Source organism: Orcinus orca, chromosome 4 (genome assembly GCF_937001465.1).
Source record: "Orcinus orca chromosome 4, mOrcOrc1.1, whole genome shotgun sequence".
Lineage (NCBI taxonomy): Eukaryota > Metazoa > Chordata > Mammalia > Artiodactyla > Delphinidae > Orcinus > Orcinus orca.
In genome coordinates, this window is record NC_064562.1 from 150,650,976 (window position 1) to 150,663,941 (window position 12,966).

At 51.0% G+C, this 12,966-nt stretch overlaps 2 protein-coding genes across 6 annotated transcripts in view; one reads left to right on the top strand and one right to left on the bottom strand.

Moving 5' to 3' along the window:
- The window catches only part of TBC1D14 (TBC1 domain family member 14), a 103,232-nt gene extending 97,159 nt beyond the window's left edge, over window positions 1-6,073 (top strand). For all 5 annotated transcript variants that reach the window (XM_004265149.4, XM_033419467.1, XM_033419469.2 and 2 more), the window contains one exon: window positions 3,366-6,073. In XM_004265149.4, the coding sequence (XP_004265197.1) occupies window positions 3,366-3,431 (66 nt within the window). In that variant the 3' untranslated portion in view covers window positions 3,432-6,073. The remainder of the gene's footprint in view (window positions 1-3,365) is intronic.
- A 4,199-nt stretch (window positions 6,074-10,272) lies between these two features.
- CCDC96 (coiled-coil domain containing 96) lies at window positions 10,273-12,772 on the bottom strand. The gene has a single exon (XM_004265211.3). It carries the CDS (start codon window positions 12,688-12,690, stop codon window positions 11,056-11,058), a length of 1,635 nt encoding a protein of 544 aa, XP_004265259.1. The 5' UTR covers window positions 12,691-12,772; the 3' UTR covers window positions 10,273-11,055.
- Between the last annotated feature and the right edge of the window lie 194 nt (window positions 12,773-12,966).

A 12,966-nucleotide genomic window follows, 5' to 3' on the forward strand; every position in this document is an offset into this window, starting at 1 on the left:
AGTTCTTGGGCTGGAAGTGAGGTGACCTGGGCTTGAGGCTTGGCTCTGCCACAGGGGGGTCTTGGGCAGGCGCTTCCTCTCTGGGTCTCTGCCAGAAGAAGGGGCTGGAGAATAAAAGCCTTCCCACCCCTTCTGCAGTGGCACTGGGAGGTCAGAACTTCTGGTTTGCCGTCCCAGTACTCTCTGCGTGTCACATAGTGTTTTGTAAAACAAGCCTTCCCCCCTTTTTTTAAATGTCAGAGACAGTAAACAAAGGGAACTAACTTGTCCCCATGTCACGGATAAACAAGGGAGGCCCAAAGAGGTGAACTGTGTGTTCTCAGCAGTTGCAGAGGCAGAGGAGGGTGGGGGGAGGAGGGGGAGGGGGGAGGGCGGGAGGAGGGCTTCCCTGGATGTGGGGATATGTTGCTCCGGCTCTAGCAGCTGTTAGCGGAGCAGCTGAGCCGATAGCGCGGGAGCGCGTCCACCCTGGGCCTGCTTCTTCTAGGTTCCTCTCTTCTCCTCTGGACACCCCTCTTAGGTTTTGTCCCCTGTGGGATTGGCTGTTGTTGTCTGGTTCTAGTCTTGATCATTCTGAAAGGGAAAAAATAAAACCTTGCTTCCTGACGCAGCGTATGCTCAGTTTGCCTGAGCATCAGGTCCCGGGGGGGCTTGCACTTGCTCAAGTGTGCCATACGATGCTTGTTCCTGATTAATCTTTTTTATTAGTAGAAGATTTGAAGTACATTCAAAAATAGAATGAAATAGAATAACGAACCCCCATGTGCCTGTCACATCTCCAGTTTCAGATTTCTGTTTTCAGATGTCAGCAGTAGCTTTATAGTTTGCTTAAGTCAAGATCCAAATAAGGTCTACACATTGCAGTTGGTTGAAATGTCTTTTAAGTCTTTTTTTTTTTTTAGTGTATAGGCTACCCACCTTTCTACTTCTCCCTTCCCCCTTTATTTACTGAGGAAATGAGGTCATTTGTCCAATAGCAGTTCCCACTATCTGGATTTTGCAGGTTCTATCCCTGTGGTGTTTTTAAAATTTATTCATTCATTCATGCCTGCCACACAGCACGCGGGGTTCCCAGATCAGGGATTGAACCTGCGCCCCCCGCGGTGAAAGCGCAGAGTCTTAACTGCTGGACCGCCAGGGAAGTCCCCTGTGGTGGTGTTTAACGTGGTCCTTCCACGCTGTATGTCTGTAAATTGACAGATCTGAAGGCTCAGTCAGTTTTTATGTTTGGCCAGATTACTTCATAGGTGATTAGACTCTCTCCCTTTGATCTTAGTTAGCAGCCTCTTTATTTTTATAACAGCTTTATTAATTTACATACCATAAAATTCACCTTTTTAAAAGTGTACAGTTCAGTTCCTGTTTACTTATTAACCAGAGAGAGGTTCCCCTCTCACCTGGGCCCTCTGGTCTGCCTCGCGGCTAGTCCTTCCTCATCTCCCCGTCCTGTTACATGATGCTCTCTGGCTGGTGGTCTTCCTTCCTATCTGGGTCTTTTGGGAAGGAGCACAGCTGCTATAGTGGGCCCCTGGGTGTTACTGTGAAATGCTCCCCTGCTTTTACAGGGCGGGGTGGCCACTGTTTTGTGCTTAGTGTGACATGAGTTGCATTTCTGAAGTAAATATGTTCCGTTTATAAAAAGGAATGAAGTACTGACTCATGCTACAACATGGATGCACCTTCAAAACATTATGTTAAGTGACAAAGCCAGACACTGAAGACCACATACTGTGTGGTTCCACTCATGCAATTTCAGAAAGGGAAATCTGTAGACAGGAAGTAGATTAGTGGTTGCCAAGGGAATGGGCGAGGTGGGGGGCAGGGCTGTGATAGCTGGAGGATGGGGTGATGAAAATGTTCTAAAATTGACTGTGGCGAGGGTTGCACATATCTGCGAATATACTCAAAGCCACTGAATTGTGCACTCTGAATGGGTGAATTGTGTGGTATGTGAACTGTATCTCAGCAAAGCCGTTAAAACAACTCAGCTCACGTGTGAGCGGGACTGGCTATATAATTATCAGGGATCTGGCGAGAGGGAAGAGCCTTTCTCTGATTAACGCAGAATGAAAATATGGGGCTGCATCTTGAAATCCTTAATTAGTATTAGTATCTTTCCGTAAGATTACGGAAAAACCCGAAGGGACTCTTTGGCCATCCCAGTATTTCACTGGTCCTTCCCTCTATCCCCACCCTCGCCCGCATACCCACAGAGACACGCGAAGAGAGGAGGACTGAATCCAGATCTGTCATTTTGCTCCTTGCATTTTAGGTGAAAATTATTGGTTGAAACCAGGTCAAAGGTTATTAAATAGTAGGACATTCTCTAACGGTGGGAGAGTAATGGGAGTTAGCCTGCTGGTAGGCACCACGAGGTTATTCAGTTCCAGGTCCCATGGGAACTGTGCTTTATGCCCGTTTCTCTTAAACACTATGCTTAAGGTTAAGATCCTGGTGAGCTTTACAAAACAGTTACATGTTTATGTTTAGCTGAAAGTGTCATTTACTTAGAGGGAGAGAGAGGGACTTTTCTCTACCTTTAGCCCTTCTGTGCAATTTATTTGAAACCCACAGAAAATGTTTCTGCTTTGCCCCTTGTACTTTGTAATTCAGTTAAAGTGGCATAGTGCCTGGCCCAAGTAGTTTAGCACAGGTGCTACAGAGAGTCCCTTGGTTTTGAAATCAGACAGATCTGGGTTTGAGTCCATATGAGCTGTTTGGCTTTCAGCAGGTCACTTGTATGAGTGTCTGTTGTTCAGGTGACTTACAGTGTTGTGTGGATTAAACAGCTGCTGTGCTGGAGGTGCCTGGCGAGGGCCCTGCTTGGCTAGAGTGGGCGTGCGATAAATGGGGCCTATTGTTATGTCACGGCTGTTATAAAGCAATCAGAGTGGAATGTCATGTTTTTAAAAACAAAGGTGTTAACTAAGAGCTGAGCACCCAGTTGAATGAGCTCAGTTGCCTTGGGAACTCCCAGGAAGGCGTGCAAGGAGCTGATGTCTCTTAGGCCTTAGAAGGATGCATCATTTGCTGGTGGAGAGAGAGGGGCAGGGCAGCGGGGGCAGCTGCGTGTGAAGGCCCCAGAGGATGTTGGCATTCTAGAGTGGGGCGTGCGGGGGCTGGAGCCAGACTGTGGAAGGAACAGAGCCCCGCAGCCCTGCCTTGCCATTGGTACCTGCTGGCTGGTGGGAAGTGGCCGTAGACGTTAGCCCGGCGACGGCGTGCTCGGATTTCCATGCCGAAGGGTGGGTCTGGATGCAGGCGTGGCAGACGGACCAGAGAGGTGGCAGGTGACAGGAGGCTGTCAGGACCTGTGTTCAGTGTGTGTTGCAGCTCACCCACCGATGTCTTCCTGTGATTCCCAGGTACTGACCGCCTTGCAGAAGGACAGCCGGGAAATGGAGAAAGGAAGCCCATCTCTCAGACACTGAGGCGGCAGGTGGACCTGCGCTCGGCACTGAAGCAGTTCTCCAAGTGGCACCTGTGTTGTTACAGGCGGACACACTGGCAGCTCCGAAGAACAGGGGCTGTTTTCACGTTTGATTCCTAATGCTGGAGTTGGCCTTAAACAAAAACAAAACAAACAAAAAAAGTTTTAAAAGAATTAAACCAAGGCTAAGCCTTAAGAAGCTCGGTGGAATGATGGCCATGGCCAACCACTGCATATTCTGCATGGTTTAAAAATAGGGCAGTGGCTAATCCCCTCCCCTCATTTCAGCAAAAGTTAATTAAATTGTAATGCTTTTATGTCAACTACTGGAAAGTACATTACAATTTTTCATAGCCAGGGTGCATGAGAAACGTTATTTGGGAGACCTCAGAGATGTTATTGGCTCATATTTTCGTCAGAAAGGGATTACTGATTTAGTTACCGAGATAATCTTTCGAGGGCCGCAGGTCATGTTTCTAAAGCCCAACTACCAAAGATAACATTACAGGAAAGTGGGTTCTCACAGGACAGCCGCTGACGAGTGCGCATGGGCTCCCCGGGACACGATCTGACCTTCAGGTTGACCTTCTACCACGTTGCCTTGACAGAATTCCAGCAGGAGGGCTGACAGTGCATGCTTAGGTTGCAGTGGGAGCCCTGCTGTCCCAGAGGCTGCGCCCACGTTTGTCCAGCGGTGGTGACGAGTCCAAGCAGGAGGAGGTGCGCACGGAGACGCTGCGACAGTTGAGACGGGCTTCACGCTAGTGGGAAACGGACGGCGGCGGCCCCTCTGAGCCGGAGGGGAGGCAAGAGGGTGTTCAGACCCACCCCCTCGTGCACCCTCCTGGCTTCTGTGGAGGCCGGCGCAGCACGGCGGGGTCGGGGGCTGCTCCCTTGCTCTGCCAGCGCACTCCCCTTGTCCCCTAAACGGCAGGTGCAGTCCTGCGTGCGGTGATCCCGCCTCACGCATTTGACTTACAGACGGACGGTTGTAAGGACTGAGGATCCAGCGGCCCGCACGTCTTGTCAGGATTCTCAGTATCCGTGCTGGCAGCCTTTCCCCCGCATAGCTGGTTTTCCCCAAGTTCGTTAGCAACTTTTTTGTTCTAGCTTTTCCTTGACTAATTTGGAGAACTTTGTATTGAGAACTTTGGTTATCCAAATTCAAAGACATGAAGAGTTTTGGCACAGAAGGGTCCAAAGGACAGGCCAGTCTCCATGGAAACCGGTTCCATGCTAACGCGTTGGCATGTTGGTCTCTGGCGCGCTCAGTAGGCCAGGTTCAGGGGCACCTGCTGCCCTGCAAGCCCTTTTCAGCCCCCTGTCCCACCCCCAGGGAGTGCCCCCAGCTGACCTGGTTCCTGATGTCGGGAGCGCCCTCGGCTCTGAGAGCATAGCGTGCGGCAGGGAGACACGGGTTGGGGTAGAGCCTAACTACAGCATTATTTTTATAGGTTTTCTATATCTGCCATATCCGCCGATGACACTTCAGGTACAAAGCAAGGTGCCGAGCCAGTGGCCATCCTCATGCCCTCCGTCCCAGCTCTGTTCCGTGTGTCATTTTTTCCCTTGTGTTCCTGGCTGAACTCTCCAGGGAGGTTGCAGAGCATCTTGCATACACTGTCTGCCTCAACCTTTAAACGCTGACTTGCCTGACCTCCTGGAGGAGGTGTTCTGTCTCCACCCAGCTCTCGGCAGCCTTCCAGACACAGCCGTTCCCTGACGTCACGCGGCTGAGTGTAACCCAGGCTGAGCCCGGCCTGGGAAGTGGGCCGCGAGCCCTGTCACACCGTTCCTCACGGATGTACTTGGTTTTGTTCCATGACATGGGCTTTCTGTTCTTGAAAGATGTATATATTTTCTTACTGTACATAAAGATGTTCCTTAAGTGGTGACAGAAAGCGATGCAGCAGGGGGTGTGGGCAAGTTATCGAGAGTGCGTTTGTGCAACTTCACGTGTAGTCAGACCCCAGCCCTCAACATTATCGTCAGACAGTTTGACATAAATCTCTTTGGATAGCACCATATATGCATTACATTTTTAAACAGGATTCCAGGCCAATCTGGAATACTGCCACATCTTTAGTTCAAAGGAGGTTTTCCTGACCTGTCCAGGGACCACACAAGCTCTTGCTGGTTTGATGCGTCCACTTCAGAGGCCGGGAAGTTCTAAGTCCAAGTCTAGGGTCACTTCGCACCTTTCCGCAGAGGGCTGCCGGACAGCACAGGGCTGTGCTTCTCTGCTTGACCTTCTCGTTTAGAAAAACTGGAAGCAGAAATTGAAGTGCAGCCCCTGGAAGCCTGGCCTCTCCGCTTCCCGTGCCATTGATTTTCAGGATGTGAGACTTCAGGTTTGGGACCTCTGTGCAGCTGGTACTTCAGAGTCGGATGCTGTGTCCCCACCAGTCATTGAAATCCCATCTGGAGAAATGTTCACTTTAAAGGGTACTTTTTAACAGCTCAGTTTTTGACTATTTTAAATAGTTTGCTGATAGAAAACCCCTGATGACACTTGCTCTACATATCATGTTTTAATTGCTTGTACAGTTAACCTTTAATTTTATTTAGTAAAGTGTATCAAACTAGGACTTTTTCAATTGTAAATATGTGGTTTTATTAAATAAAAGTCATGTAAAATTGTTACTTACGTTCACGGCAGTTTGGTTTAAAGTTGGAGTTCTCACCCTGAAGCATGGTAAAATCTTGAGTATCTTGCTGTTTGAATATTTTAAAATCCACTTACTAGTCTCAGTTAAATAAGGAAGATGGTACAGTTATGGTAATTTAGTCAAGGGCTGGAAAGTTAGCGCTGCACCCCTTCTAGGCGGAGGGGAGCCCCAGCCTTGCTGCCCCTCGAGCCTGAGCGCCCGTGGCTTTAGCCCCTTGTCTCCACGTGTCTGCCACACTCACCTGCTCACATCCCTGAGCCTGCCGCCCGTGCGAGCAGGTCATCGGGCTTTCTGGGCCAGCCGCCGGGCTCTTGACAGTACCTCGACCCTGCTGGGAGCCTCGTAAGGTCAGCGGGCGGCCGTGGCCCCTTCCCGTCTGGGGTGGAGACCAGCAGCACCGCCCGTGGCGGCGGTGGGCTAGGAGCAGGCCGCCAGGTCCCGCAGAGCTGGGCCGAGCGATGCCCACGTTTCGGTGCGCCCTTCCTTCCAGTGCTCGGAGGCGCGCGGCTTGTGGGGTGTTTGTGCCCTCACACGGTGCTCAGAAACGGTGCCCTCTCTCCGCGAGTGACCTGCCTCACCGCTCTGGGCCACTGCCCTGTGGCGTCCGTCCTCCGCAGGCTGAGGGTGCTCAAGGGTTGACTGCCGGGGGCTCGCTCACTGCTCCACCTGTGCCGGGCTCTGGACTGAGTGCTCCGTGGCTGACCTGATTCCTGTCCACGGCAGCTCTGTCACTGCCCCATTTCTGAGGTGTGGCTCAGAAGTGATCTGCTTGGGCCCCTGCAGCCAGTTGGTGGCAGAGCTGGGGTTCAGACTCTGGCCTTGTGGCTCCCCAGCCCTTGCTCAGAAACACCCCTCCCCAGAGAACACGTTGCTCTGGGGCCTCTGCCCTCAGCTCGGAGGAGGTAGAGCCGTGCCCGACGGCCGGCCCCTGGGGGAGGACCCCCTTGCAACGCGTGAGCCGTGGGTGGGAGCGGAAGTTGGGGACCGTTTTCCCGAGAGAAACTGGGGGCTGACAGTTCAAAACCCACGCCCCCGCAGTGTGCAGCCTGCCGAGAAGGCAGGAGAGGGAACGAGGTGCTGCCAGTGGAGTGGGGAGGTGCCGGCCACCCAGTGGGGCCTTGGGGTGAGCTGTTGGTCACCAGGTGGACCAGAGGAAGGGCGCGGCCAGCGGAGGGAACTTAGAGCTAAGGAAGTCCTCAGATGGGAAGCGGCGGAGGTACGCTCCTGGAGTCCTTTTCACTCATAGCATTTGCATGCTTCATCACTCTGACTTAAGACTTACCTGAAAGTTTAAAACATAAACAGTACCAAATTGGGGTGCATTAACTCTTTTTATAGACAGGCATCCCTGTTGAGTGGCAAAAATCTGAATTATAGCTGCAGATGGACATGTATTTCCACTTTGTAGTACAAAATTTCCAATGTGATGTCACCAAAAAATGATTTTCATTTACCAATAAAAAAGCGTTCCTTTTTCAGATGCCTGGAGCTCTATCCAGATAGTGCCTGCTTCACTCCTGCCAGCTGCTGCCCCAAACAAACAAAAAACCCTCTGTAACAGTGGACACGTCCGACTCAGACCAATGTTTTCAAAAAGGCTAGTTTACCCTGAACGTTCCTGGCCCAGTAGGCTGCTCTCTGGCATGTCCACATCTACGAGTTGAGTGTAAGCCACTGTGATTCTTGTTCCAGAGTTTGTTTATGCCAATGGTAGTAGTTACTGTATTTACATAATTCAATGTTATGTGAACCGATGGTGCAAAAACAAATGGCTGTTTCTAAGAACACTAAAAGCTTTGAAAAGTCTCAATAAAGGCAGATCCCTTTAAAGTGCTATTGAATTGGGTGTGGGTGACACAACTGGAAAGTACTTAACATCTGTTGGGTGTTTACTGTGTGTCAGGCACGTTAAGCCTTTATATAAAATATCTGTTTGATCCTCACGGTAACGCTGAAATGGGTACTGAGAAAACCAAGGGACAAAGAGGCTGAGCAACTTGCCTGATTTAGGAAGTGGTGTGGCCAGGATTTTGAAAGAAAATAATCATGGAGTCTGGGCTGAGATTATTTTACAAGAAATTGAAGTTTCTGAAATCCATAGACAATTCAAAATGGGTGCAGTCATTCGAGAATCAAAGAACCTACCCTTAAGGGAAGGCCTTGGCTGTCTACCTGAAGATTAGAAGCGGTTGTACATTTGTATTTCGAAATTAGAATAAAGTGTTGAAAACAAAAAAAAACCCAGAAGGCTAGTTTCATGTAACACCTCATTCAAATTTTCTCGTGCCTGCATTTTTCAGGCCCTGTACTTTATTTTATTTTATTTATTTTTGGCTGTGTTGGGTCTTCATTGCTGCGCGTGTAGGCTTTCTCTAGTTGCGGAGAGCGGGGGCTATTCTTCGTTGAGGTGCTTGCGGGCTCTAGAGCGCAGGCGCACGGGCTTAGTTGCTCCGCGGCGTGTGGGATCTTCCCGGACCAGGGCTCGAACCCATGTCCCCTGCATTGGCAGGCAGATTCTTAACCACTGCGCCACCAGGGAAGCCCCAAGCCCTGTACTTTTTGACACAGAGATGAAAAAAAAACTTTAGCCTTTTAGTGTTCATAAAAATAATCTTAGTTTTAGGGATTTCTAGTCCAAACTCAGGCACTACTCTCTATAACTTTCCCCTCATGGAAGGCAGGGTCTCTGCTGGAATGGACAACTCTGTGCATGTCCTTCTTTCGTGGCTGCAAGCCTGCTCCCCTGTCATTTTCCTCAGTGGTTCTACTTCGTGAGAAATCCTCTTTTCTGCCTGTAATTGTTTCTGAATCTGACATAGAACTTGGTGCCTGGCATATAATAGGCATTCAAGTAACCCTTATTTTCAGAAAATGAGACTGACATCATGCATTAGTCCAACACATTTATTCAACATTGATTGTGTGCTTGGCACTGTGCTTGGCCATTAAGGAGGATGGTAAGCCAACAGTCCTTGTCTTCCGGGGCCTTTGTCTCGGGGGCACAGAGGACGAAGCAGACATTCACAAAGCGGTGGGTCAAAGGCTGGCATGGGGCTAAACGCAGGCTGCTGTGGGGTGCAGAGGGCTGTAAGACGGGGGAGAGGATGCTTTAGGGTCCTGGCTTCTATAATCAACAGATTATTTATCTAGTCAGTTGGAACATCTCCAGCACAGGTCATGTAATTTGAGAGACCATCGGCAGCTTTGCTGCTTAAAGCAAGGCCAGCCTCATCAGTCTGTTTTGTGTCTTTGTGCTCGCAGAGACCTGCTAGTCACTGGGTTGAAGGCTTATGAGGAAAGGTTTGGATCCACCTGGGTAACTGCCAGTGGTTCAGAGTCAGCTGAAAATACCTATTCTCTCTAGTGAACCAAGGGGCTGGATACTGATAATGAAAGCTGCTCGCTTGGTGAAGGCACCGAGCCTGTTGCCAGTTTGACTTTCAAGCCTCCTCAGCCACAACAGAACCTAGTGCGCCTGTGTCGCTTTCAGTTTGAGACACCGGGAAAACCAAGTTCTATTTGTCAGTGATTCACTACTTCACTTTGGTCTTGATGTATAGGGTGGAGAGAAGACAGAAATTAGAGGTAGTAGAGGTTGAGGAGAAGGGAAGTAGGAAGGCAAAGCTTTTTACTCCCCTCCTTGTTACATTTGTGTGCTCTGATAAGTACAGTGTTATAAAAAAGTGTATAAGTGTGCTGAAGGAATTTTAATCAACCTTTATTGGCTTTAAAGGGAACACACTTCAGAAAACAAAATCATGTCATCAAAAGATGAAAGTTATTGTGATTTTCTCACGACCAACTGAGTCATCTGCCTAGAGAAGGGTTTCTAAAGGTGTTTAGCACCAAAAAAGAGATCACCCTCCTTATGATCTTTCTTATTCTTAAGTTTAGCGATGGGAGAATACTGTTAATCCCAAATCTGCACATCTCAAAATTCAAGCTAAGGTTAAGAAGAAATAAAACCAAGCCCCTAGCTCCCCAAAGTGTCAAAGAAACCGGAAAATATTCATCACTGATTCCAGGTTAAGGAGATAGACCTATCAGGTGTTTCTTACATGAACTCAAGGAATGAGAGACATTTTAATATTTGATACAGAGTGAAATCATGTGCACAGTGAGGGTCCAAGATCTGAAAATATCTCGCTGAAAACAAAAGGCTTACAGACAGTCGGCAGTCACCAGTCTATATATTTTGCACCTGGCAAAATACACAATACAGTCACCACTCTGTCTTCACTGGAAGACAAAATTTCATTTTTTGGTACAGATCAATGCATTTCTTTCGTGGATCCAAGAAAACGTTTCATTAGAATTGAAGACTCGTTGAGCCAGAAACAAACATTCACAGTTAAGCAGACAGACTGAGCCTCCTTTCATTGGAAAAGGAGAGACGAAGGAACGTCAGCTCCTTTCCCTGGTTCTCATTCCTCCCGTTCCTGGGTATTTTTTTATTACCCCAGAAGCTAGGGCTACTTACATGCAAAACAATTTTAGACTAAGGGAATTAGTGAGGTTCGAACCGAGCCGGGAGACTCAGGACCACACAGTTCAATGCATTCAAGGGGCATTTCACACAGCTTAATGCACAGGAATGTTGTTGGCACCCTGCCCCTTTGTCGAACCCTGTCACACATGGAGGAAGGAGTTCTCCTCAGTGTCAGGACACTGAAATTATGGAATTGCTCAGATAGAAAAGGGCTTTTGACAGCTTTTTATGAGGAGTAAGTCATCCCTGTTCGTTCCTCTGTACCTGTTTTACTTAACCCTGTATGAACTGAGTGCTAACTCAATTTTGTGCGCAGCACTAATTGGGAAGCTGAAAAATTAAGAAGACAAAACACAGTTCCATCCCAGACATCATAGGCTGCCTTAAGAATGGCAAGAAATGGAGAATAAGCGTTAACGAAGGATGAAGTTTGCTGAGATCGAAGACGCTCTGCCGACTCTTTCCCGTCAAGGAGGCAGAAAGGCTTTGGCTTCCCTGATCTTCTGCTTCACGCCTCTGCAGGACAGAATAAGCCCAGCATGATGGTGCTTCAGGGCTTCCAAGTGCTGGCTGAGTTCTTCAGTCCTGTCCACCTTCTCTTCCATGTCCCGAAGGAGTGCTTCCTTGCCCAGAAGCCCGCACTTCTGGTTCAGCTTGATGTTGTCAGTCCGCAGGCTGTCCCGGGCTTGCTTAGTCTTGGTCAAGATGTCCCTCTTTAGGGCCACCTGAGCCTCAGTCTGCATAAGCTCTGACTTTTTACACGCATTTTCTATGTCCACAAAGTGTAACTTTTCCTTCACATGGGTTATGATTTGCACATGGTTGGTCACCTTGCTGCGCAGTTTCAAAAGCTCCTCATTTCTCTCCTCGACTTTCTCATGCAAGGTCTGGTTCTCAGTCTTAAGCTGTTCAAAATCTATCAGGAGCAGGCCCTCTGTCTGGTCCTCCTGGGCCCTCAGCTTGTTTTCAAAGTGCACCAAACTCTGCTTCAGCTGCACGTTCTCTAGCCTCACAGCGCTTATCGCCTTCTCCTTCTTATCCTCCAACGCCTGGATCCGCTCCACCTCTCGCAGAGCGGCCTGGCGACCACCCCTCATCCAGCAGCTGCCCATGGCCTGCATCACCACCTGCTTCTTGAGTGCCTGCAAGCGTCGCCATTCCTCCTCCACCCGGGAGAGCTTCTCTTCGCACTGCCGCTTCAGCTGGTCCAGCTCGCGGTGGTACCAGCGCAGGTCATCTGACTCCTGCTTCTTCAGATCCTCCAGCATGGCCAGATGGCGTAGGTACGCTTGCTGTTTCTCGGGGGCCTCAGGCTCCGCGCCCTTCTCGGGCACCTCGGCTGCATCCAGGCCCTTCTTGCGCAGCGCCTCGAGGATCCTGTGCTGCAGGTAGATGCTGTAACGCTGTTGGCGCTCTCGCTCCGCCGTCAGGGAGCGGAACTGTGCCAGGAGCTCGGCGCGCAGCTGCTGCTCCTGCTGCTTCTGCACCTCCTCAGTCCAGTCGCAGCTCTCAAGCTCGGGTCCCTCGTCCAAATCCCCCAGCTCGTCCTCGGTTTTGCCCAGGCCTCCTTGCACAAGCTTCTTCTCGCTCTCCTCGCTCTCTTCTCCTTCCTCCGCCAGCTGCCCTTCCCGCTCAGCCTCTCGGTCTGGCGCAGCCTCTTCCTTGCCGGCCGTGGCCTGCTGCAGACAGACCTGCGACAGGATTTCCTTCCTCCTCGGCTCCGCCGCCACCTCCGCCTCGTCCTCCTCCTTCCACTCCTCCTCTGGTTCCTCGGGGCCGCCTTCGGGCTCCGGCTTCGCTGGTTCCTCAGGCCCCGCCTCCGCCAGGTCCCGTGGCTCGGCCTCCGCCTCGGCCTCGGCCGGCCACTCCGGCTCTCCGGGCCCCTTCTCGCCAGCAACCTCGGTGGCCGCCGGCTGTTCCTGGGACTCGGCCGGCTCGGCGCCTTCCTCTGAAGCCTCTACTGCCTCCGCCTCCGGCTCCGCGGGTTCGGCCGCGGACTGGGGGCCAGAGCTGGTTTTGATCCCGGACAGCCGTGAGGCCAGGCTCTCCACAGCTCCAGCTTCCTTCTCGGGGTCCCCATTGTGGTCGGAGCGGTCGTCCATCTCCCTCCCGCCGGGCCGGCGCCACGGACCCCGGCTGCAGGCTGTTAAGTTTCCAGGGGCAACCAGGGGCGAGCGCGGTGGGCCCGGCGATTGGCTGGACGTCCTCCTGACGCCCTGCCCCTTTCCCCCGCCTCCTGGCAAGAGCAGGCCAATGGGAGGTCGCGAGCGGACGACGGGTAGCGTTGATTGGGGGAGGCCGTAGGCTCGCTCCACGAGGGGCGTGGCGTGTGTGCCGCGCTTCCTTTCCGCCCTTTTCCCCGCGCCCGGCCTGGGGCG